Source organism: Lonchura striata, chromosome 6 (genome assembly GCF_050655825.1).
Source record: "Lonchura striata isolate lonStrDom1 chromosome 6, ASM5065582v1, whole genome shotgun sequence".
Taxonomy (NCBI): Eukaryota; Metazoa; Chordata; class Aves; order Passeriformes; family Estrildidae; genus Lonchura; species Lonchura striata.
The window spans coordinates 38,385,613-38,406,668 of NC_140708.1; the positions used below are offsets into that span (position 1 = coordinate 38,385,613).

A 21,056-nucleotide genomic window follows, 5' to 3' on the forward strand; every position below is an offset into this window, starting at 1 on the left:
ATGTTTGGCACAGATTGAAAGTGAAAAGCATGGCTAAGGCAAATATTTCAAAAGTGAACTTGTCTTCCTAACACACATGGTTTATATATTGGTGTAATATCTATATAACTTTTCAGTTCTCATCTAGAGTAATGTCATGGCTGAAGTACAAAATGATGTCTCTGCACCGGGCGTTTCTCAGCTGATAACACATGCCAAAAAGCTATTTACTAGAAAATTAAAAGGGAACTATCACACCTGACAGGTCCAAAAAAACAAAATTAAAAAAAAAATAATAAAAAAATAAAAATAATTAAAAAAAAACAAAGAAAAACAAACAAAGAAAAAAAACACAAAAAAAAACCACACACAAAAAAAAAAAAAACAAACAACACAAAAAAAGCCCAAAAAACCCCAAACTAACAGAAAAACAAAGCCTATAAAAATCACTTTTTTCCTTCTAATTCCTGAAAATCTATTTCTCCCATCAGGATGCTGCAGCATCCCTCACTGGAGGGCTGTGCTGAACAAACTCAGGCCAGGCAGCTCCTTCCTCCTCGAGTGCCCGAGATGTTTCTGCTCTGGCTGCAGATGAAATATTGCTCATCACAGAGCAACTCCTGCTGATGCAAATACGATTAAAGCAATCTGGGCAGAGCACAGTGTGATTAAAGCACAAGTAATGGCAGAAGGATTTGGGCCTTCATTATACAAAATACATATTGAAATGCAGTCAAGGAGAGGAGCCAGTATCTCTCAATATCTCCCTGTTCTCCAGAACAAAATGTGACAAGTGGAGCTGGGAGAACAACATTTGCCATTGACTGCAGGAGGGGGCAGGGAGGCTGCAGAACGTTTCAAATAACCCAAACCCAGCTTTATGATGTGTATAGAATATGTTCAGGGATATATTTGGGAAACAGCTGTCCAGCCTCATTTGGGATGCTGCTATGTTTGACTGAGGAATTACTATTCAGGACCAGTCCAAAGAAGACAGAGTTGTCTTTTTTTTTTTTTTCTTTTTCCTAGAAGAGAACATTGTAAAATATAGAGGAATAAAGCAGTGAAGCTCTGAAGGAAAGGGCATTCCAGCACAGTGGGTCACGGGGGAGGATCGAGAGGTTTCCCCCATGGAAGAGCTCAGGGCTTGGAGGTCACAGCAGAGGGCAAGTCAGAAATGCAAGACTCCAACCCAAAGGAGCTTTGGAAAGTCCATGACACAGCAGCTCAGGAGAACTTCAGTTCTCTCTTCTGTTCTCCTGCTGCAAATCCTGTTTTCAGCTCTTTCTTGTCCAACCCTGACCCACACTATCAAATGGCCCAGCCATTCCCTCTTGTAAAAACAGGCAGCACAGGGCTCAGAATGGATGAAAACCCTCAGTGCCTTTCCCACAGGTATTCCCAGGCTGCCAGAGTGAAGGATGGCCCATCCCAACTCTGGGACACATCTGTGTGTTCCTCAATTGCTGCTTTTCCCCCAAACAGTCCCACAGATCTTTGTCTTTGATTATGAACTCAGCCTTGCAACTTCTGCACCAGCAGCACCTCCAAAAAACACTTAACTGAGGCAGAGAAATAATAAGCTGTGCTTTACAAGCACAAGGAATCCACCCAGCTCCAAGGGCAGAGGAAAAGGCACTAAATATATCTTCACTTTTCAGCAATGAGTCCACATAATTATGTGAAAATCGAGGAGCTCCTCTCCAGCTCCTCCCCTCCAAAGCCTCATGAAAGGCTACTTTCACCGAGTGAAGTTCAAATTATTCTCCAAAATACAATTTCCTCTTGGTCTTTCAAAAGGTACGGTGCAATCCCTCTCTGCAGTGATTTACTAACCTGCCTCAGTGAGTTCCAGGGATCCTCAGCACAGCTGAATTGAGGGATGCTCCTTCCTGTGGGCAATCAGCACAGAAAAGCAGCAGAGTGGGAGTGGGAGCTGTGCTCCTCACAGGCACAAATCAGCCCTTCAGATTTCTCTGGGAAACACAGCAAAGCCAGCTGAGGTGGATTGCAGTGTTAATTTAGGTGAGCAGGCAGGGGATGTGATTTGTGGCTCTTCCCTGCCCTGGTTTGACCCAGAAAAAGAATTTTCTCAGAAGGAAGAGGTCAGTTTGGATATTGAAGGTGGACATGCCTCTGAGAACACAAGGGGTTAAAAGCAAGATTCTCAGGAGAACTTTTTTTGAGGTGAATTGCAGTGTTGATTTAGGTGAGTGGGCAGGGGATGTGATTTGTAGTTCTCTAAGTCTAGAAAAGGAGCTGCTGGGCTGGGGAGTGTATATCCATCAGGTGTTTATATCCAGGAGTTTACATCCAGGAGTTTACATCCATCAGAAGTTTACATCCAGGACTTTACATCCATCAGGACTTTACATCAATCAGAAGTTTACATCCAGGACTTTACATCCACCAGGAGTTTACATCCAGGATTTTACATCCATCAGAAGTTTACATCCAGGATTTTACATCCATCAGGAGTTTACATCCACCAGGAATTCCTGTTTGTGTGGGGAATACCTGATCCTCACCTCACACAACAGCAGGGAGAGGAAAATGAGCTGCACCTGCTCCAGCACAAGCTGTCACTGAATCTCTCTTCTGGTTTTTAAAAGATGAATGAAAAGACAACTTGGAGTTACTTAATGTTCTTCAAGCCACCTCTCCTGCTCAGGTTTATGAGTGTCACCTTGCAGAAAGTGTCACCCTGAGCCCTGGGTCGCTCTGTAATTCCTGAATTTCACACATTCCTCCAGCAGATGAGCTACAGGAGTAAAGAACATTTATTTTTTATGGTTTCTTCAGGGCAGGATGTCTCCCCAGGTCACTACAACAGCTCTGCTCTGGTGCTGCAAAAAGGATTTGAAATGCCAGCACACGACAGGAGCACCAGGCTGTACAGAGGAGTCAGGTGCATGGAGGGGAGGGAATTTATCCCAAAAGAGGGTCAGGCATAGAAACAAGGAGAACACAGCATGCAGAGTAAATAAAAGTGCCAAAAAGAAAGCAGTGGCACTTCTTTAGATAGAAGTGACAGTTCTTTCTAAAGTGTCAAGGTTTAAACTAAGAGGAGAGATTCAGGTTGGATATCAGGAAGAAATTGCTCTCTGTGAGGGTGGCAGGAGCTGGGATGGAATTCCCAGAGCAGCTGGGGCTGCCCCTGGATCCCTGGCAGTGCCCAAGGCCAGGCTGGACATTGGGGTTTGGAGCACCTGGGACAGTGGGAAGTGTCCCTGACCATGCAGGGGTGGCACTGGGTGGGATTTAAGGTCCCTCCCAACCCAAACCAGTCTGGGATTCTGGGATTTCTCCTGCAACAATCCCATACTTTCACCTTGGTGTTCACCCAGAGGGTGGCTGTGCCTTACTCAGGATTCAAGAGATGAAGAAATAAATCCTCATTCTTTTGGGATGCTCACCTCATGCATCAATGCACACATCAAAATGCAAGAGCAGATTTGAACCTGGAGATCCTTTAGTGATCTCCAGTTCCAAAAGGAACACAGCTGAGGTGCTGTGTCCATCCCTGTGTGCTCCAGAGGGATTCAGGGAATTTATTTCCAACTCTATCATCACAGAGCTGTCAGTGGCAGAAAAGGAATGGAATATAAACTGAAATAATATGGACTGAATGATCCTCCTCACATCTAACAGCTGAAGTAGCAGGGGACCTCCAGCACAGCCCATCACTGCTCCAGGCCTGAGCAAGCTCATATGATCCCCTTACTAAATTATAAAGTCCAGATTTTGTAATTTTAAATTTTTTTTTGCATAACTATAGCGAAACAATCCTATAAATACTTGAATTTGTTGAAGTTTGTATCTTAATAGATTTTTGCAGAGGTAAGCAGTCACACATGAGGTTTACCTTTCAGCTGCTTGCAGGATTAGAACACATTTAAAAGAAGCAAGAAAACAGCAAACTTTCACCATTGTCAGGAGAAGGTTTTTCACTTAATGCATACGATATATACTATTAAATTAAATTTCCAAGGGTTGACACAGTTTCTCTTAAAAAAATACCTCAAAATAAACACGTTAAAGATACTTTTACACCAAATTCTGCATCCAACTTTTTCTGCCTTGATGTGCATTATCCAGCAGGGCTAACAGGCCATGACACATTTCACTTCTTGCCTTGTTACATCATAGATTTGGGACAAGAAAGAATTTGTTCTTCTAATCACTGCTTTTAGCAAGTTGACCTTGTGAAAGGACAATTTCCTGCCTCTAAATTCTTTCTTATCCTAGCTCCAGGTCATGGAAAGCAGCAAATTCATTTGTAGGGGGTGTAAAATATTAGTGGAACAACCTGAAGGGATTAAATAGATTAATTTCTGATAGATTATGCAGTTCAAGTCACTTGATACCAACTTAGTCTCAAAATCCTGCAGGAACCCTAAAAAGAGAATGGTCAACATACTGGAGCAGGACTTTATTAAGAAACAATCCCTTCTCTTAGTTAGTGGGGTAGCAAAAAGATAAGAATTTAATATATTTGAAGCACTTTGTGTTAACCAGAAACAAAAGGGATTGAGCTCTTGGACTGCACTGCCCTATGAGAAATCAACTGCTGCCCTCAGACTGTGGGGGTTTAATTTACTTGGTCATAGATCTGCCCTGGAGACTCAGCAGGACCTAAGAGAAGCCTCTGCAGGTGTGATTTAGGGATGTAGCACTCCAAAATTGTGCAGATGATGTGCTTATGTCCAGGGAGAAATTTGAGGAGCTGCTTGAAATAAAAGTACAAAGTGCAGGCAACAGGGAGAGTGAAATCCAGGGTGATGTGCAGGGAAACTTAGGAGGTTGTATAGGAAGGAAAGTCATCAGAAAAAGGGATTAAATAACAAAAAATCCCTGCAATATGGACAGCCTGGCATCCTGAACAGGATGGGATGGTGTGAGGCAGAGCTGCTGGCGTGGCAGGGATAACCTGACAGTATTCCAGAATTCCAAGCACCTTCAAAAATGTCCATTCCTGGATTATTGCTGCAGCTCTCACAGCACAAGGGAAGAGAAACCCACCCCAAGAGCCCAGCAAGGCAGCTCAGGGCTCACCCTTTGCTCTGCCTCAGCCCAAGAGGAGGCTCAGGAACACAAAAAGCCAGAGCCCAGCTGGACTCCTTGGCCAGTTTGCCCTGGCAGTGTCAGATCTGCTGGAAACAGCAGGGATCAATCTGTCAGGAGGAGATTTTAGGTCTGGGGAAGGCTGGTGGAGGAGCAAATAAGCCTTTACCTGAGTTCACATAGAATCACACAGAATAATGAGCTTTGAAGAGACCTCTGAGATCATCAAGTCCAACACATGCCCTAACACCCCAACTAGACCTACAGCACCAAGTGCCATGTCCAGTCTTTTTTAAACACATCCAGAGATGGTGATTCCACCACCTCCCTGGGAAAACGATTCCAGTGCTTTACTATTCTTTTAGTGAAAATTTTTTCCTAATATCCAACCTAGACCTTCCATGACATAGCCTGAAGCTGTGTCCTCTGGTTGTCAGTGCTGCCCAGTGGAAGAGACCGACCCCTCCTGTCTGCAACCTCCCTTCAGGAAGTTGTAGAGAAAAATAGAGAGTTGAGCCTTTTTAGAACAGAATTTCATGATCATTGGCAGTGGGTGAGGGCCTTGATGGGAATAACAGATAAATAGATATCTTGGGATAAGCAGATAAAAACAGCCCTGGTCTGCTGCAGTCACCCAGGTGCCATCAGAGAAATCCCACCGGGGCTCCCAGCAGGATGCGAAACCACCCAAACCACAGCCTGACAGTCATGAGTTCAAGGATGCTCTTTGTATCTGGGTCAGGACCTGTCCAAAATTCCCAAGCAGAGCTGAGATGAGACACCCAAGGAAACAGCAGTGAAGAACCTGGTGGCTCCCCAGCGAGCTGGAGGATGCAAACACTGCTGAAGAGTGGGAACAGAATTCCTCTGCTGGGGGATTTTGGCACGACCTCTGGAGCCCCATGGACAGGGACAGCCCATGCCAGGCTGTCTGAAGGGGATAATCATCAGACAAGGAGGTGATTATACACCAGAAATATCTGCCACAAATGCTGGAGCAGTTTGAGGCTCTGAAACAGAGGGTGATGGGGAAATCAGGTTTAGAGCACAAGAAAAGCAACATTTCTTCTCCTGCAATTTATTTCCATTAGACCCAAGGAAGCTGCAAGAAGTAGCAAATTAAAATCTAGATAAAAGATTTTAACTGAAGGTAAAGAATTTTGGGTTGCAGTTTTAGGATTTGCATTTTTTCATGCCCAGAGAAGCTGTGGCTCTTCTATCCCTGGAAGTGTCCAAGGCCAGGTTGGACAGGACTTGGAGCCACCTGGGATGGTGGAAGGTGTCCCTGCCCATGGCAGGGGGTGGAACAAGATGGTTTTTAAGGTCCCTTCCAACCCAAACCATTCTGTCATCCTTTGTCTTTTTTTTTCCCTGCTGTTTTCCCAGCTAACACACAATATTCAAAAGAAATTTAAAAGTTTGTGCACACGTACAGACTCTCTAATTTGGGCTTTACCTATCCACAGCATCACTCTGTCTGCCCTGCAGGAACAGGACAGCCTTGAGCACAAAAACCTTGTACAGCTGTAGATTTTAAGGTATTTGACTGAGACTGCAAGATCAGATCGTATACTACTTTATATCCCACTCCACAAGGACAACAAAGTTAACTTGGCCTGCTTGAGTTTTCCTTTTTGTCCATGAGTTCCTTTAAGCAGAAACCCAGCACAAGGCTGAAAACTAAGAAGGCAATTGTAAAACCACAAAAAAAAAAAAAAAAAGGAAAAAAAAAACATACAAAAAGCAAGAAACAAGCAGGCCAAATTAATTTTGTTGTCCTTGTCCAACCAGGAGCACTTGTTGTCACTGGGAGTGTGGAAAGGCGTGCCTGGAACTTTCAGCACCTCCATGCCCAAGAAAGCAGCACAAGCTCTGGCAGGGCTGAAGCTGTGCTCTGCTTCCACAGGAAAAAGTGGAATTAAGGCAGGAGATACTTAATGAATATTCTGTATGGAAAAGAGCAAATTATAGACATGGTACAGAAAAAAGAGGAGCAGGAAGATACAGGGAGGCAAATCCAGGGGCCAGCAGCTACCACAGCTGCCCAAATGCTGACATCTAAAACCCATAAAGACACCTAAAGACACCTCAGAGATGAGCAGCTGGCACAAACTTTACACAGAGTTTAAATCATCAGTGTGAGCGTAACCTTAGAGCCTCAGCTTGGCTCTGAGGGAATTCTGGGCCACAAGGAAATGGATTTCCACCCCCTCTTCCCATTCTGCTCACTCATCTGTGTGCTAGAGCCAAGTCACCCACAGTTTGCCCTCTTGGAACTGTAGGGACAAACACTTTGAAACGTTTTACATCAAATTTTCCCAACTTCAACCCCTTCCAAACCGTGGAGGGGTTGGCCAGCCACAGTGGGTTCCATACTCGGAGAAGGGAGCCATCCTCCCACCCAAACCAGCCCTTCCTTTCCCCACGAAAAGGGAACAGCCACAGGGCACCTATTTGTCTTCATCTGCCCGGGAATTTCTGCAGTCTTCACCCCAAACCCACAGATTTGGTGCAAAAACACCAAAGAGAAATCAAGACCCCTCCCAAAGGCAAAGCTTCAACTCCTGCTAATCCATTAAGATAAATTCCAGGTGCTTGATCAAAGGCAACACCTTGTCCTTTCCCCCTTTGGGATTTCCATGTGCTAAAGTATCTCCCCATCTTTTAACAAGTTCAGAGCCAAAGCCCCAGCGAAAGTCGCTGGCAATACATTTGAAGATAAGCAAATATTTACAAAGCTTCAAGTTACAATGGGGAAAAAAAAAAAAAAGACATAAAAAGACCAACCACACGAGTCTGTAGTAACACTCAGGGACACAGGCACCCCTCGGTGCTGTTAAATGTATTCATAGAGAATTTCTTTTCCTCTCTCACATCAATTATGCACTGTCAGCTGCTTAACGAAGAGAGAAGACCTGGGCGCTCTGAGGATTCCAGAATAAACCCCAAATTTGCTGTAGGGAGAGACAATTCCTTCCTAGGCTGTTCCCCATCCATAGAACACGGACAGCACAGCGCTCCACAGCTGCATCCCCGCCTAGAGCTGGCTTTGAATGAACGCAGAAAAACTTTTACCCAGCCAGGACGCTTTTACCAGCACTATTTGGCTTTTCCGAGCAATTTTCCCCAGCTGGAAACAGAGCCCAAACTCTGACAAGACTCCCAGACCTTCGAATTCAGCCCCGAGGGCTGTTCGGAGGGGATGCATGGGAGGAGAATTTCCAAACACCCCACCCGTACCCTTCTCCCCGGGACCCTGCAGGGCACCCCCGAGTGAGCACAACAGGGGGGTCCCCGGGATGGGAGCGGCAGGTTTGGGGGTGCTGGGGGATAGGGGTGCAGAGAGGGGAGCAGCAGGTTTGGGGTGCCAGGGAATGGGGATGTAGAGAAGGGAGCAGCAGGTTTGGGGGTGCCAGGAAATGGGGGCACAGAGAAGGGAGCAGCAGGTTTGGGGGTGCAGAGAAGGAAGCTGCAGGTTTGGAGTGCAGAGAAGGAAGCTGCAGGACTGGGGGTCTCAGGGAATGGGGGTTCAGAGAAGGGAGCAGCAGGTTTGGGGGTGCAGAGAAGGGAGCAGCAGGTTTGGGGGTGCAAAGAAGGGAGCAGCAGGATTGGGGTGCAGAGAAGAGAACAGCAGGTTTGGGGGTGCTGGGGGATGGGGGTGTAGAGAACGGAGCAGCAGGTTTGGGGGTGCCAGGAAATGGGAGCATAGAGAAGGGAGCAGCAAGTTTGGGGTGCCAGGGAATGGGGGTGTAGAGAGGGGAGCAGAAGATCTGGGGGTGCAGAGAAGGGAGCAGCAGGTTTGGGGTGCAGAGAAGAGAACAGCAGGATTGGGGGTGCGGGGGAATGGGGGTGTAGAGAAGGGAGCAACAGGTTTGGGGGCGCAGAGAAGGAAGAAGCAGTTTTGAGGGTGCAGCAGATTTAGGGGTGCTGGGGGATAGGGGCGCAGAGAAGGGAGCAGCAGGTTTGGGGGTGCAGCAGATTTAGGGGTGCTGGGGGATAGGGGTGCAGAGAAGGGAGCAGCAGGTTTGGGGTGCGGGGGGATGGAGATGTAGAGAGGGGAGCAGCAGGTTTGGGGGTGCAGAGAAAGGACCAGCAGGTTTGGGGTGCCGGGGAATGACTCCAGCGGCTTTGGGGGTGCCGGGGGATGCCACCGGCGGGTTTGGGGGTGCCGGGGGATGGAGATGTAGAGAGGGGAGCAGCAGGTTTGGGGGTGCAGAGAAGGGAGCAGCAGGTTTGGGGTGCCGGGGGATGGAGATGTAGAGAGGGGAGCAGCAGGTTTGGGGGTGCAGAGAAGGGAGCAGCAGGTTTGGGGTGCCGGGGGATGGAGATGTAGAGAGGGGAGCAGCAGGTTTGGGGTGCCGGGGGATGGAGATGTAGAGAGGGGAGCAGCAGGTTTGGGGGTGCAGAGAAGGGAGCAGCAGGTTTGGGGTGCCGGGGGATGCCACCGGCGGCTTTGGGGGTGCCGGGGGCCGCAGGACGGACTTTTCCAGGGAAATCCCCGCGGAGCCGCTGGAGCAGCGGCGCTCCCGCAGCTCCGCCGTGCCCGGCCGGGCCGCCCGCTCCGGACCCATCCCGGCTCTGCTCCCGCCCGGCTGGAAGCGGCTCGGGGGCCCGGGATCCCGCCGGGAAAAGCCCCGGGGCTGTGCGGGACTTACCGCGGGCTCGGGGCGATGCCGAGAGCAGCCGGGCCGGGCCGAGCAGCAGCAGCAGCAGCGCGGGGAGCCGGGCCGGCGGCAGCGCACGGGGGGAGCGCGGCTGCGCTGCCTGGAGGCGCTTTGACATCGCAGCCCAGACTGAGGGAGACAAACTTTCATCAGCTGGGGCTGGAGAGCAGCCCCATAATATACAGTTACCGAGAGGAGCGAGCCGGGACTCAGGATGTGAGAGATTTCCTGCATGCAGTTAACTCCAAAACCCCTCCTGCTCCTGCCTCAGCTGCTGATGAGCCGGGCTCGGCTGCTTAGGGAAAAAAAAAAAAAAAGAAAAGGAGTTGGATTTTTTTTTTCCTTTCCTTTTTTATTGTTTCCCCCTTTATTTAAATAGGTTTCTGTCGGCTATTTCGTATTTTTTTGTTGTTGTTGTATTGGCAAGCATCAAAGCTAATCCTGCGCTCCTGGAACATCTGAGCCCCTCTGTAGGATCCCAGCCCCGGGGGGCTCTGGAGTCTCCCCTCCCATCCCTGCTCCCCGACTTTTCCCCTTTTATTTCGTTTTTTTTTTTTTGCCTGCCACCTCTGGAAAGTCATCTGTATACATTAGAGCTCAGGGGTTATTTATTGGTTTCATAATTATTTCAGTTTTTTTTTTTTTTTTTTTTTTCCTAGTGTCGGTTCTTATTTTATATTGTGGGGGTTTTAAAAGAAGGGTAAAAAAAAAAAAGAAAACAAACAACAAAACACACCCACGGAGTTGCCAGATGCATTTTTTAAAATCTCCCTCATTCAAATTATTATTTCTGACTGTCTGGGAGAATAACCAAATGCAGATTATCTACTCCTTAATGTACCACCACAACACATGTAATGCCCACATGTTGCTGTGGAGCAGCAGAAAAAGAAAATTATCTAACTCTGAAGATCCTCACAGACTTTTATTGTGCAGTTTTTAGCTTTAATTTACTAAAATTCTTCCCAAATCTCACAGTTTGGATGTTGATGCTGAATTCTGCAGCTTGGCTCCATGTTCCTTGTGCATGAAACTGTTGGCAGAAGTGTTCTGAGATGTGTCTGTAGGCCAGCAGGCACAAGAGCCATGCAATCCCACTGAAAAATGGTGTTTGGAAAGCACAGATTTGGGGCTGTTCTGGGGCAGAGGATGCTGATTATTCCCAGTGATTCAGACTATGCTTTTCACCAGCTCTGGGGATAAATGAGCCAGAAATTCCAGGGGTACAACCTCTGTGGCTCCCAAACTGGAGCCTGGCACAGTGCCCTGGCAGCATCTCTGAGCCATCCAGGCTAACTGTGGTAATGCCAGGTCAGGCCAGCACAAATAAATCTGGAAAAGGGCTGGGATCATGAAAAATGTGCAGAAAGGATTCTCATCAGCTGCTGAGCTTCACATTTGAAAAGCACCTTTCACCTCTTGCCCCTCTGCCCAAACCAGACCCAAGCACTAACCTCAGGTTGCTCAGAAATTTGAATTTTGCCTACACTGATGCCTCACCTCACATTTTCCTCATGGTGTGCATTCCCTCTCCTTGGGAGCAGTCAGGGATTAGCCTATGTGTAACTTTAAATAGCCAAATGCTAAATTTTGCCTACTCAGCCATGATCAATTACAGTTTAACAGCTACACTCAGCAATGTTTCATCCCTCAAATATAAACTAATGAACTGCATCAACTCTCTCATTAAGGATATGTGTGCTCCACACAGAACATTGGTTAAAAACATTAAAATTCAAACAGAAGACTCCTTTGTGGAAGGCCACCATAAAAGCCATGTAGACATCTTTAGTCTTTGAAGGTACTTTTCCCATTAAAATGAAAAAAAAAAAAAAAAACAGTTAAAGGGAAATAAAGACTTCTAAATAGGGTTTGGTAATCCCACAAGGCTTTTCTTTACAGTGGTAGTACTTTTATCTGAGTAACAATATTTGCTAACAGAGAATGTGGAGCCAATTATATCTTGGTCATTCATTAGCATGAATGAAGTAAATATTATCAGAGTTTCTCCTCCTCCCCACAAAAGGAATTTTTACCTTTTACCATTCTGGTTTTATGCCTTTTACCATTTTGAAGTTGATAAATCAATCATTTATCACAAAAGAACCCTAAATATTTTATTAACATCCATGAAAGAATGCTACTGAATTACAGCTGCTACTGGAGGACAACAGCACAATTTCACCTCTGGTTCAAAATTCTCTTGGAAAAGAAAAAGACCCTCCAGGCACAGGGCAGGTAATGGAAGTGCCCCTGCTTCACTGGGAAGTGCAGGGAGAGGCCAGGCCTGCCCTTTTATTTCCTCATGTCAAAACACCTCCCACAGTCAGTTGTACAAGCCTTGGTTTATCCACCTCAGAAGAACAAGGGCGAGTTTCCCTGCAGGAGGTGAAAATTGCATCCAGGTTGTGTGGCTGCTTCAAAGGGGGCCACAGCCCTGATTGTCCATGTTATTCCCATGGGTCATCCATCCATCCTTCCTTCCTCATCCATCTTCATCCATCCATCCATCCATCCATCCATCCATCCATCCATCATTCATCCATCCATCCATCCATCCATCCATCCATCCATCCATCATTCATCCATCCATCCATCCATCCATCCATCCATCCCATCCATCATCCATCCATCCATCCATCCATCCATCCATCCATCCATCCATCATTCATCCATCCATCCATCCATCCATCATTCATCCATCCATCCATCCATCCATCCATCCATCCATCATCCATCCATCCATCCATCCATCCATCCATCCATCCATCCATCATCCATCCATCCATCCATCATCCATCCATCCATCCCCCATCCATCCATCATCATCCATCCATCCATCCATCCATCCATCCATCCATCCATCCATCATCCATTCATCCATCCATCCATCCATCCATCCATCCATCATCCATCCATCCATCATCCATCCATCCATCCATCCATTCTTTGTTCTTCAGCACTCTTGGGGAAAGAAGAATGGAGGGAGGGGAGGTGTGGAGTTGTCTCACTGCTTTTGGGGATTTTTTTACCTTTTTGGCTTTTGCTGTTCCTTTTTTATGCTTCCTTCCATTTTATTTTTACCCCCCTTTTCTTCCTTACTGTGTATATTTTGTTATTCTTCAACTCCAAGAAGCTTTTCCTTCCAAACCATTCAATGGACTGTGTGCTAGTTCAGGGCTCTCCTGCAGTAGCAGCAGCATAAGAACAGCTAAATCCTCTTTTTACTCCTTATTTCTACCTCCTTGGGCAAGGGGAACCTAGCACAGCACTTTGTTCTACAGCCAGAGGCTGGCACGTGCTGGGTGCTTGGTTTGCTTTTGCCTTTGAGCCTCTGCAGGAAAAGCGAGCCAGGCATCACCCAAAAGCTGGGGAGAGCAAATCCTGCAGCTGGAGCACCTCTGTGCTTGGATGTGTGCTCAGGAATAGCTCCAGGTCCCCAGGGGAATGTCCAAGGAATGAAGTGACAAGGATCTCCCAGATCTGCCAGGGGCACCTCTGGACTGCGCAGCCCTCGCTGCCCCCAGGAGCGCTTTGGAAACAGGGAACAGGCATTTTTTGGGCTGAGGATGTGAGAATTGGAGATGCTTGCAGCACTGTGCCCTGCATTAATCCCCACCTGTTGTCCTGTTGCCGTTCCCGAGCAGAACCAGAACCCTTCTGCCTCCCCCTGCCCTGACTTGTCACCGTGTCACCGCCGCAGGTCACGGCGAAGCAGCTCGGCTCTCAGCTCGCATCTGGGTGTGGAAATAATTGGATGTAAAGGGCACTGGCCGTTTGAAACGATGAATATTTGACCGTGTGACAGCACAGGCGGCTGGCTGGGCCTCTGCTCATCAAATTACCCTTTCATGAGGAGCTTTAGTTCACTTGGCACTGGAAAGCCCGGAGGAGAGCAATGAGGAAGGGAGCAGCGTGGAAAAACTCACCTGGAAACAAGCTTAGCACCAGCAAGGAGGAGGATGCACTGAGGGAAACATGAATTTCCATTTGTTTCCCTTTGGTTAAAGGAGTTTTGAGAAGGAATTAGTGACTGATGGAGACAACAGGGACAAAAATAAGGAGTGGACAGACAATAGACTAAGTGTAAATAAATCCTTCAGGCTATGATACTGTGATGCTTTGATAACATTAGCTCTAAGGCAATGTAAATAATTAATATTAATTGTCAGATGGGTTGTGGTGTGCAATGGGGAGTATGAGGAAAGGAAAAGGAGGAAAAAGTAATAAAGGTGGAAAAGGGAAGCTGTCTGCTGCAGGATTTGCATCCCTCGTGTTACAGCCAGAGTTAAATGAAGAGAGGTTAAGCCACTTAAGAGAGCTGAACAATTTTAAGATAAGAGGTTCATCTGGGCAGAAAGCACCTCTGTAACACTGCTCTCACATCTTCCCAGATCAGCTGTGATCCCCCCTTGGATATCCAGGAAACCTCGTTGTAATCACAGCATTGAGTATTAGCCAGATTTTTTTTCTTATTTTATTCCCCTATGTGCCAAAATGCATGAGGACTTGTCTGGGCTTAGCTACAGGGATCTACAGTTTTGGGGCCTCCAGGCTAAAGTTTTTCCTTCTCAGAATAAACAAAACAAAACAAAAAAGCTTTTCCCTTTGAAATCTGTGTGTCCCCCAGCCAGCTGCTGAGACTTTGTGTCTCCAGTCCTCCCTCACTTCATTAACTCTCTGCACAATCAAGATCCTGCTGAATTGTGACTGCAGTGGCAGATTACAGTCGTCTACAATTAACAGGCATAGATAGAGCATAATTCAGGCTGACCTTTAGCCACAGAGCTCTGCTCTGCTCTGCAGACCTCTGTCCCAGCCTTCATGAGGCAGCATCCACCAGGGCTGAGCTCTGACATCAAACCCTGGCTGTAAATCCTGCTTTGAGAGATGGATCCTGTGCATTTCCCAGTCTCCAAGGGCAGCTTTCCAGCCTCTGTGCATGCCTTGAGGAGCTGCTGAGCTGCCCTGAGCAGCACAATGAGTCTGCACCACGCTGCGACGCCCAGGAAATGCAATGCAAGATCAACAACCTCACTGTTCTCTTACCCACAAATTCATCCCTGCCTTCCCCTCCTTTGGTTATGATTTTTTCTTCCTGTCCTAAAGGTCCCATAATGTTGGATTCATCTGGAATTTCTGTCCCAAAACTGTGAGTTGGCCAATGCAGCTGGGAACAGCAAGAGGGGGCAGAGCAGCCAGAGCTGGTGGCCGCGAGGCCATGGTGCATCTGTTCACCCAAAATAAAGAGTTCCCAGTGCCCAGCTGGGATCCAGCAGAGCTCAGGACAGTCTTTTCCTGTGGCTGCCCCATCCCTGGAAGTGCCCAAGGCCAGGTTGGGCAGGGCCTGGAGCACCCTGGGATGGTGGAAGGTGTCCCTGCCCATGGGAGGGGTGGCACTGGATGATGTTCCAGGTCCCTTCCAACCCAAACCATTCTGGGATTTTCTGACTTTGAGAACCAAGGATTTACTCGGGTTTCTCCCTTGCTGCACAAATATAAATAACACACATAGGAATCTGGGATTTTGTGGAGCTCTTTGGAGTAACATGATTCTTTGTAGAGGGCCTTGAACTGCTGTGGCAAATCAACAGGACATAACATGGAATTAAACACTGAAACTGATTTTTTTTTAATAATAATAACAAAAACCCCCCAACTAAACCAGCTCCTACCTTGTCTGACTGATAAAGCACCGTAACATTAAATTCAAGCATAAACAAAACTGAGGAAGCCATCCTGAATTTCTTGATGCATTTAATAAATGAGATGCAGGATTTTCAGTCTGTCTCAGGGATAAAACACAGTCAGAGAGAGCAAACCCCTTCCATTCAGCTGTGCTTGGAGAGCAGTCCCTGCCAGCATCCTTGGCACCTGGAAGAAGGACAGCAGGGCTGATGCCGAGCGCCACGGGCTCATCACGTTCCCCTTCTCCTGTTTTCCCTGCCCAGTTTGTCCTGCTGCTCCACGGGCAACAGAATTTTGGAAAGCAGCTCCTTTTCTCTAGCAAGGCAGGGGAGTGAGCTGTGCTGTAATGCTGATTAAGCTCGTGTAGCTCTTGCCGGGGAAGCTGCACAGAGCCCGTTGCAGGCGGCTGTCACAGGGCCAGGGGTGAAAAAGCCAAGAGGAGCTCAGGGAAGAGCAAACAAAGAAATCCAGCCCTGCAAGGATCCAGGACCTTAACAGCAACAACAGCGACCCTGAGATTCTTGAGCTGAAACACAAAGCCCCAAACCTCACACGTTCTTCTCCTGAACGCAGCACAAACCCTCGGTGAACACGGAGCAGCCCCCTCCCCACCCCGGGGCACCCTGCACCCCCAAACCCTGACCCCACAGTGCCAACACCCCAGCAAGGCAGGGCTCAGCCTGTGAATCCCTGCAAAGGAGAGCCAGGGATGTGGGGAAGGGTTTGGAGGGGCCCAAAGAGGAAGAGGAGACTCAGGGGAGACCTCGTGGGGTCTGCAGCTCCTCCTGAGGGCAGCTCCGGGCTGTGCTGGGAACAGGAGCCAGGGAGCGGCTGGAGCTGGGCCAGGGGGGTTTAGGTTGGATTTAGGGAAAGGTTCTTCCCCAGAGGGTGCTGGCACTGCCCAGGGAATGGGCACGGCCCCGAGGCTGCCAGAGCTCCAGGAGGGTTTGGACACCACTCCAGGGTGGGATTGTTGGGCTGTTTGTGACGTGACAGGAATTGGACTCAGTGACCCCCGTGGGTCCCTTCCAATTTGGGATTTTCTGTGATTCCCTGGTTCACAGCTTTACCCCACAGGAGATTGCCCATCACCATTTTCCTCTTCCAGCCTTCCTCCAGGAAGAGGAAAAAGCCCCACGAGCTGAACATTCTTCTGTTTTAGTACCACAAGAGCAAATACCTCCATAAAACCCAAACAAGTAAACAAACACAAAATCTTCGGGATGTCTGCACAGCCCTGAACCTCCATGGGGGAAGAAACATCATTTTAGGCTTTCCCACAAATTCCAGTACTGAGAAGTGAAGATTTTCCAGCAAGATCCTCATATCACACAGGACATTCCTGACAATATGTCAAGAAGGTGTCCTGTGCTAAAATCCCTTTAAATCCAACAAATAACCCATTAAATATGTGGGGGGAGTTGGGGTTTTTTTACTCCAGACTAGACAATAAGTTCTTTGATCTGTTGCCTCAAATTTCACTGTCTCTCTGAAAACAAAAGAAAGAAAAAAAGCCACAAATTTTTACATGTCTCACAAGAGGACGGCATTCAACTCAGACTAAAAATTATGAAGTCGTATATTTTTAATATTCCTGTCTAGCCCTCTGCAAACCACAGAACAATGCAACATCCATCATCATAAAAGCTGGGGCAGTAAATTAAGAAGACAGCATATTTGGGGGCATTTTTAAAAGAAAAATAAATATTCCTAATGGGAAACTTGAGAGAAATCATTAAAAATTACTGTGGTATCCATCACAGGAGAATGAAATCAATTAGGTCTTAATCTCCTGTTATTTATGAAGGGAAGAATTAAGAAACAGAATTTCTTTAATGCAGGCATTTTCTGTTAGGTTCTGCTGCCCCAGATTTGAGTCCCAAACACAGCAAAACCTCTCAAAAGTAAAACAAATGGGAGTCAAATGTTGGATTTTTAACAGCAGCTAATGGTGTTAGATAGAGCAGGCAGCCCATAATTATCCATCTTTCACACAGTTTAACTTGGGCCATTACATAATTCCATTTAGGCCAGGGAGCCCTCAGAGTTGTATTTTCACCTCGTGACAAACACCAAAATTAGAGATGTGATCCCAGCAGCGTTACAGGTTCAGTCCAGATCTGGCATCACTCGAGGGATTTGTTATTAATTCCTCTGGAATTCACTGGAACAACATTACCCACGGAGAGCTCATGTGGATTTGGCATCCAAGCTCTGGGTTGCTCCCCAAAAATTGGAAATCTACGACACAATGTGCCCCTGAGGTCACTGAGGGCTGGGCAGGACGGGGCTGGAGGGACAGGAGGTGGCACTTGGGTGTGGGAATCCAGAGCATCCCTCTGGCTGCCCTGGGACCCTGGCAGGGGTCAGGAACCCCCTGGACAGAGCCCCCAGAGACACTGGCTGTGACCTCTGGCCATTGAAAAGAGTTTTCCATCTTACAGGATGAATTACCAGCTCTGAGGGTTTGATATCAGTAATAATTAAGTGTGGCACGGGTGCAAAAGTAAAATTTTATGATTCTAGATGAGGGGTCCAAAGGGGACAAGATGGAGGAAATTGGGTGTGCCTTGTCCTTTTTCTCCTTCTTCGTGCCCTCCATGTCTCACTGTGGTGTTGTCATTTTTCTGTTGGTTCAGGCTGGGGACACACTGTCCAACGTAGGTGACAGATATTGGCACGTTATTGTAAATCCAGCCCAGGGAGTTTCTGGTATTTAATGTTTGTAACATCCCACTGAGGGCAGAGCCCCACACGCTGCCCTGCAGGACAGAGCTGGGCAGGGCAGCAGAACATGTGAGAGATAAACAGAATAAACAATCTTGGAACCAGCACAGATGAATTATGGCTTCTGCTTTGGCTGTGGGGCTGACAGAGACTTTCTACAATCTGGGAATCATCAATAGCACAGATTCTGACACTTGGGGACCTGGTTTAGTGCTGGGCTTTAGTGGCACTGCTGGGCTCAGAGACCTGATAGTCTAGAGGCTTTTCCAAGCCAAATAATTCCAGGAGCAGGGGGTTGGAGCTCCTCTGCTCTGGCTGGGGGAGCTGGGGGTGTTCACCTGGGGGAGGATCCAAGGAAAACTAAAAACCCTTTTGAGGCCTCCAGGAGAGCTGGAGAGGGATGGGGACAAGGGATGGAGGGACAGCACACAGGGAATGGCTCCCACTGCCAGAGGGCAGGGATGGATGGGGTACGGGGAATTGGGAATTGTTCCTTGGCAGGGTGGGGAGGAGCTCGGCTGGAATTCCCAGAGCAGCTGTGGCTGTCCCTGGATCCCTGGCAGTGCCCAAGGCCAGGCTGGACACTGGGGCTGGAGCACCTGGGACAGTGGGAGGGGTCCCTGCCATGGCAGGGGTGGCCCTGGGTGGGGTTTAAGGTCCTTTCCACCCCACCCCACTCCATGACTCTGGGATTGTTCAAAGCCAGCTGCATGTGCAGCCAGCCTGGGATTTAACCAGAACATTGCTCTTTTCTCATCATTTCTTCCCCAAATCATGGCAAAATCTGTCTCCAGCACATTTCCCTGACTCCTTCCTCAGTGACACAATTTCAGAGGACAACCCAGTTACAAAACCAGAGTTCTGTCCTCAATATGGTTTTTGTTTGACTCCCTGGCCACAGTTATATATCACAATAAATTAAATGACTGCTGAGGGACCTTCCTTCCAGACACCATTAATCAGAAAATTAGCCCACATTCAGACTGGACACTATTCCCCTGGCCACCCTTTGGTCAGGATTTTTATTAATATTCCCCACATCATGGATACAAAGTGCTCACTTCAAGGCACACAAAAACTTCTGGAAAACCACAGCAACATGAAACAGAAATGGATGTCTCCCCATTCAAGCACAGCTGCATAAGCCCATCAGATGTGAGATAGCAGATGGCCCAAGAAAGAAGTTGAAGATGATAAAATTGTTTCCAAAAAGTTTTTTTGCTATTTTATACCAAGTTGCTAAAGCCAACTGCAGACTTGAAATACCTCCAGAACCACGGAGCAGCCTCTCTGTGATAGGTGTTTGTACCCTGGAATTATATATTAACTGAGTCTAGTCATGATAAGATACTGCAGAAAATAAAATTATGTTAAACATGAAGTCTAAAAATACACCCTGTGACAATTTTTTAAAAAAATATCCACCAAATTTCTGCAATTAAGAGCTCTTTTACATATTCCTATCTATGCAACATCATCCTCAAGCAGTTTGTTGCACTGCTCCTATTTTATATCATTTTATGTAACTCTGTGTACCATGAGAAAATTGATGCAGTTTCTTCTCCCTTTTTTCTTTTTATTTTTACTTTTTTTCATCACTCTGCAGCTGGTAGGGAGATGATACACCTCATTATCTTATTCTGTGGGTCATCTAAAATGAGTATTAAGTCATTCTACCTCCCACAGCCTTTGGTACGGAGCCAAGGAGAACTCGGAAAAGTAAAATTCCTGACCTAAAAAAAGAGAGGATGCTTTATATTCTCAACATAAAAATGAGGTTTTAGGAGAGGATGCTTTGTATTCTCAACATAAAAATGGAATGGTTTGGGTTGGGAGGGACCTTAAATCCCATCCAATGCCACCCCTGCCATGGCAGGGACACCTCCCACTGTCCCAGGCTGCTCCAAGCACCCTCACATGGAATAATTCCTTCTTAATAAACATGACAAGCTTATTCCAACAGTTTTCTCACAGCATAACTGAAATTGCAAGAGATAAAACCATAACCTCCCAAAACACCTCCAGCTGGGAGACAAGTCCCCTTCCAGGACCCAACCTCATTCTCCATGGGCAGAGTGGACACAATGAGCAGCACAGGCTCCTCTTCTCTGATGAGGATTTTGGGCAAGGATATTCGTGATTTTGGCATAAGTAGACACATATTTAAACCAAATCCTAATAAATCTTTCCATCCTTGCACTGAGCTCCTCCACCACTAGTAAATTGGATGGATTTTCTGTAGCTCCTTTCATTCTGGTTTTATGCTCAGGTAAATTTGCATTTCAGTTGAAATAAATGCCCTTTTATCCAAGGGGCTGCAGATGGGGAATGGTCCCAGCTGGGGTTGGGATTTCTCCAACCCCCATTTCCTGGTGCTGACCTCTGGCCAGGACAGGGGGATCCCACAGGACCCGGCCACATCCCAAAGCAGCAACCAACTACAGAGGCTGCAGTCACAGTGCCTGGAGAAATGTGACCCTGTGGGACAGCCCTGCACCCTGACGGGCTCCAGCAGGGACAAGTGGCCACTCAGAGCTCCTGGGGGGACAACCACCCACCCCTCAAAGCACACAGGCACTTCTGTCCCCGCAGTCAAAGGGGCAAACACCCCTGCAGATGAGGCAAGCTGGATTTTCAGCCCTGAAGCTCCCACTGCAAGGGCTGTGTCAGGGAATGGTTTCCTCTGGAGAGGGCTGCCAGGAACTTTATCCCTGCTTTTGTGTGTTGTTTTCCTTGTAAATCGGCATTTCTGTCCCAGAAAATATTACACTAACGTGACCAGTCCCAAATATCCAACAATAAAACCCCTCCAAAGCCTTACCCAGACATTCTCCTCATCTCTCTGAGCAGCTGAGTAAACTCCAAGATGTAACTAATGGCTTGCATACACATACACAGGAAAATATTTGGGTTTAAATAAATCCCCAGAACACT

General features: G+C 47.3%; 1 protein-coding gene across 3 annotated transcripts in view; it reads right to left on the minus strand.

Moving 5' to 3' along the window:
• Nucleotides 1-11,560, minus strand: part of ADAM12 (ADAM metallopeptidase domain 12) — a 181,692-nt gene extending 170,132 nt beyond the window's left edge. For 2 of the 3 annotated variants that reach the window (XM_085582974.1, XM_021526349.4), the window contains exon 1: nucleotides 9,699-9,858. In XM_085582974.1, the coding sequence (XP_085439100.1) occupies nucleotides 9,699-9,825 (127 nt within the window). In that variant the 5' untranslated portion in view covers nucleotides 9,826-9,858. Of the gene's footprint in view, nucleotides 1-9,698 lie in introns of all 3 variants that reach the window. The other variant, XM_085582973.1, reaches the window with a different exon arrangement.
• Between the last annotated feature and the right edge of the window lie 9,496 nt (nucleotides 11,561-21,056).